At 41.8% G+C, this 4,586-nt stretch overlaps 1 protein-coding gene across 1 annotated transcript; it reads right to left on the bottom strand.

Moving 5' to 3' along the window:
* Positions 1-1,989: 1,989 nt before the first annotated feature.
* On the bottom strand, positions 1,990-4,044 carry LOC134569224 (protein adenylyltransferase SelO, mitochondrial-like). The gene has a single exon (XM_063428140.1). The coding sequence runs from the start codon at positions 4,042-4,044 to the stop codon at positions 1,990-1,992; it is 2,055 nt and encodes a 684-aa protein (XP_063284210.1).
* Between the last annotated feature and the right edge of the window lie 542 nt (positions 4,045-4,586).

The following is a 4,586-nucleotide window of genomic DNA, read 5'->3' as shown; positions in this document are numbered from 1 at the left end:
TTTTTTTCCACAGATCAAGGGTTTTTGCAAATGCAAAATGTGTATAGTGTGTAGAAGCACGGACCCCACAGTTCCTAATAAAGTCACCCAATTCACTTCCAAAATGACAAATCATGTTTACAAAATTAATGATTTTATCAATTGTGCAACTAAAAATGTTATCTATCTGCTTGAGTGCCCTTGTGGCCTCCAATATGTTGGAATGACCACAAGGTGCCTGAAAACGCGATTAAGCGAACATTGCAGAAACATTAAAAATGGATACTTAAATCATTCAGTATCCAAACACTTCATTAAACATAATAGAGACCCTAGATTATTAAAGTGTATTGGAATAAAAAAATGTGTTATTCCATGGAGAGGGGGGGAATATTAAAAACATTCTAGGAAAAACCGAAATGGAGTGGGTGTACACACTCCAAACTCTCACACCTCATGGTTTAAATGTTGATTTCGATTTATATAATTTCCTGTAATCTTATGCCTTTTATTCAGCCTTTTATTATTTCTGCTTATATAGCTTTGCAGGTTTTACCATATTGTACCAATATTTTATACTGTCTATTTAATTGGTTATTTCTGTGGTGCATGTATCCATCATAATTCGTTATGTGGTCATTTATACACTCATTTTATTGTTTTATTATATTAGGCTAATGTCTGATGATACTCTTCAGTATATCAGACACCTAGCCTTCTCCCCGTTTCACCGATCACATTCCCCTGTGATCGTGTAGTTAAGCTGGTTAACTATACGACGGCTGCAGCTTTGTGCCAGCCGTCGGTTTTATTATGTGTTTTGGGTCTCCATGACGACGGCCGCAGCTACACGCGAGCCGTCGTCACATCACAGTGTGCACTGATTCGTCAGACGCCGGCCGCAATCACATGCGAGCCGACGTCCAATTCCAACTTCCCCATAAAGACGCCGGCAGCTGCGCAGTGCTTGCCGACGTCCATAAACTCCAAGCCCCAGAATCCCTTGCGGCCGCTTGCCGGTCACATGACCGTATTAATAAATGTATTTTTACCCTATTTAACCTCCGTTTTTCTAATATTGATATTTTATAAGGCTTATAGAGCCTATTGTAATGTATACTGCATACAAATGGTTTATTTTAATATGTTATTTTATCATTGCTCATTATTTTAATTTTGATTGGCTATTCCTAATTTTTGGCGCCAATTTTAATTATCTGTATTGCTATTTAAACTTTACCTTGCCAGGTATCAGGTTCTTTTTCCATATTGATAAAGCCGTATTGGCGAAACGCGTATGTGGACTTTTACTGTGTATTTTATTATATTAAAGATTATTTGGTCACTTTTTTTACTGGTACCATCTATCTATTTAATACACTGAGCACTGTTTTTATACCTGTTTACTACCTGGCATCATTTTGGACCCCAAGCAATCCCTAGGTGGGGATAATACCACCAACGCTATCATCAAGGAGCAGTTGGTCTGCTCCATCCTTGTGAGTATTATTTTTATTTCCCTTTTATCCGTGGATTTTACCCAGTGAGCACTATTTGTTGTCTCCTTTCTTTTCTATATATTTGACCACTGACGGAGGAACCTTCCATATATCCCATAAGCGGGGATTATACCGCTGCACGCCTTTCATACTAGAGCAAGTTATAACTCCTCCACATGTGAGTTTTATACCAGCTTTTAGACTGTTGTATCTTTTTATCAGACGTATTGCACTATTTTTTCTCTCTATTTTTCCCTATATCTGAGTAAATCCCTAAGAAGGAGGAGAAAGAGGATATCCGCTCCGGACCAACATCCATAGATCCTACGTCCCCTATTGTACCTGTTCCAGATAAGACTTTCTTTCCCTTTTTTTATTTGGACTATTTTATATACTGACGTTTTGTGGCGCAGCCCTTCCCCCTATTTCTTGTAAGTTCCTCTCAATCATCATCATCTGCTTCCACATCCGCAGCTTCTGATTTGATAATCTCTCAACGTCGGAGTAACTTTCAAGCGCAAACTTTACAAAGGCTTGGTGTGTAATTAGCCTTTCGATCAGCTAAAGGCTTGTCAGGGTCTGCAGATATTTGGTCATATTGGTAAGCCTGCATCTTCTGGAAATGGCGGATAATACTCTGCTTTCGAATCTTCAGCTGGGTCCACTTTTCATCCCACTGCCACACAAGCCACAAGTCATTGTTAAGTTCTGGTTCCACATATTCTTTTCTGTAGAATGCAATAAAGGGGACCCCAAAATGCTGATTCCTCATGAAATTTAGGGCCTCTCTGATCTTCTGTATAGTGCTTGGACCCTTCCTGCTGAAGGTGGCTCCAACTTTTCCACGTTCCAGGTAGTCCGTGCTTTCCTGTTGAGATATTGTTGGTGTTGCAAAAGTATTTCTATATATCCAGTCAGCTTCTTCTTCAAGCTCATCATCTTCATCGCCTGCCTCATCAGGTGATTGTTGGAAAGAGACTTCTACATCGTATGGATTTTCCAACATTCTCAATACCCGCTGTACCTCGCTGAAATCTCCCTTCTCAGCTGCATCAATTGCGTTTTGAGCAATATAATTTCTGAGCACAAATGCCGGATTGTTAGAGTCCATTATTTTCACACGTTCAGCCACAAATGTATCATTATCCCCAGTAGTTGCTTGGTCTTTTGACAACCGAGTGCTGTACTTGTGAATCCATTCTTCCCAGAGTGCACGGTTATTACTCAGTAGCTGGTCTTCACTGGACTCTTGCAGTTTATTGTAGCGTTCGATACGATCAAGCTCCTTATATATGTTGGCTTTTGTTCCATTCAAAGCAAATAACTGAGGGTTACTCTGCGCCAACATCAGCATCACCGACAGTTGTCTTGGATCCATTTTGGGTTTGAACACCACCTTTAACTCGTCCAAGGAAGCGTACTGCTCAGTTAGAATATCTAGAAAATCCTCTGCGCTGACGAAATTCCCAGCATACTTGCTGAGCACTCTGAAAGTATTTGTAAAATCTGCTCCCGTTTTGTTCATGGTTTCCAACAGGTCTGAGATAAGACTGCTGTCCTCCTCGAGCTCTGCTTGAATCAGGCCAAGCTTCTTTCGCATCTTCTGCATATACCACCTCTGGAACTCTGAATCATACTCCTCATCAATTATACTTTGACTGATTTCTACCGGGAGCTCTAGTACCAGCGACTCAGCGAGCTTTCCCAAGTTCCACTTACAGAATTCTGGTTGCTTGTTGTAGGCATAACGACCCATGTTATCTGACCCATTGCAAATGTGATCTGGATCATACCTGTCCATGAATCCATATGGGCCATAATCAATAGTAATCCCAACAATGTTTATGTTATCAGTATTTAAGACGCCATGGTAAAATCCAACACACTGCCACTCTGCAACAAGCCTGGCAGTCCTCCTGGTTCTCTCTCTGAAGAAAGCAGCATTTTGTTCAATCTTGTGCTCTGCATGTGTATTCTGAATGTCTGGATAGAACGTACTGATAACATAATCAATCATTTGGATGCGAACGTCATTTCTGTTGACACTAGGACCCCTTCTGCCTGTTAATTCATCAGTTTTCTTGAATATTTCAAAAGAGCCAAATCTAAGGAATGTAGGAGCGATGCGTAAAACTATAGTACAGTTTTCTTCCTTTAGGTTTCCCTCTGCTTGCTCGGCCTTGAGTGGCCACCTCCCAATGTCAGCAATGCTTTCCACTGGGCTGTCTGGCGGTCTCCCTGCTCCCTCGGGGGTGTGCAGAGACGCAGTCATGGCCTCTCGCTGGGTCATGACAGCCCCGGTATCAAACAGCCGGTCAGGCATTCCAAGTCCCGCCTTTAATCCCATGACTGTGTTCCCAGAATCTGGCAGCTGTTCCAGGTAGTCAGTGCGCCCAGGCCTTGTAGCAGTAGTCTTTGCCAGCAGTTCCAGTTCTACAGCTCCCGAACAATCATCTAATGTCTTTGTAGCAATACCAGGTGTCTCTGTAATATTTCGTTCTGCTACGCCAATGTCATCTACTATGTCATTTTCGCTTTGGTTTGGCTTAGCTGCGGAAGTGCCCATTTTTTCATCACAGCATGGTTCTGTAACAGTCGCTCTCTCTTGGCTTAGATCAGAAGCAGCTACATTGCCTTTGTTTTGCCTCGGCTACTAAACAGTGCACCGCATTGTCATACTCAACTGGGGTGCCTTGCTTCTCTCTATTAAGCTCAGCTCCTTCGCTGTTGTCTTCTCTGACTCCCCAAGTCAGTCTGCTTTTCATGGCTTCTGCTTCACTTTTTATTACACAAACCGGCTTGACACTGCTGGACTCAGCCACAGTAGTTTTTTCTCCTTTTGTTGCCTTGGAAAGGTTTATCAGCACCTTTCTGTTTTCTAATGTCTTTCCAGCTTTCTCTTGAAACATGCAAGATTCAGTTTCTGAGCTTGAAAATGTTTTTGTTTCCAACTCTTTTTCTAAGACTTCATCTGTTGTGATGTCACTCAGAGCAATTTTGAGGCTTTAACGTGAAGCTGCAATGTTTTGATTCTCATATAAACACTTGTCAACTTCAGTTATCAGTTTGTCTTGTTCTCCCTTCTGATTCTTCTGCTCCTCACGGGCT

Source organism: Pelobates fuscus, chromosome 7, assembly GCF_036172605.1.
Source record: "Pelobates fuscus isolate aPelFus1 chromosome 7, aPelFus1.pri, whole genome shotgun sequence".
Lineage (NCBI taxonomy): Eukaryota > Metazoa > Chordata > Amphibia > Anura > Pelobatidae > Pelobates > Pelobates fuscus.
Note: the sequence above shows the minus strand (reverse complement) of the source record. Positions and strands in the feature narration are given on the sequence as shown.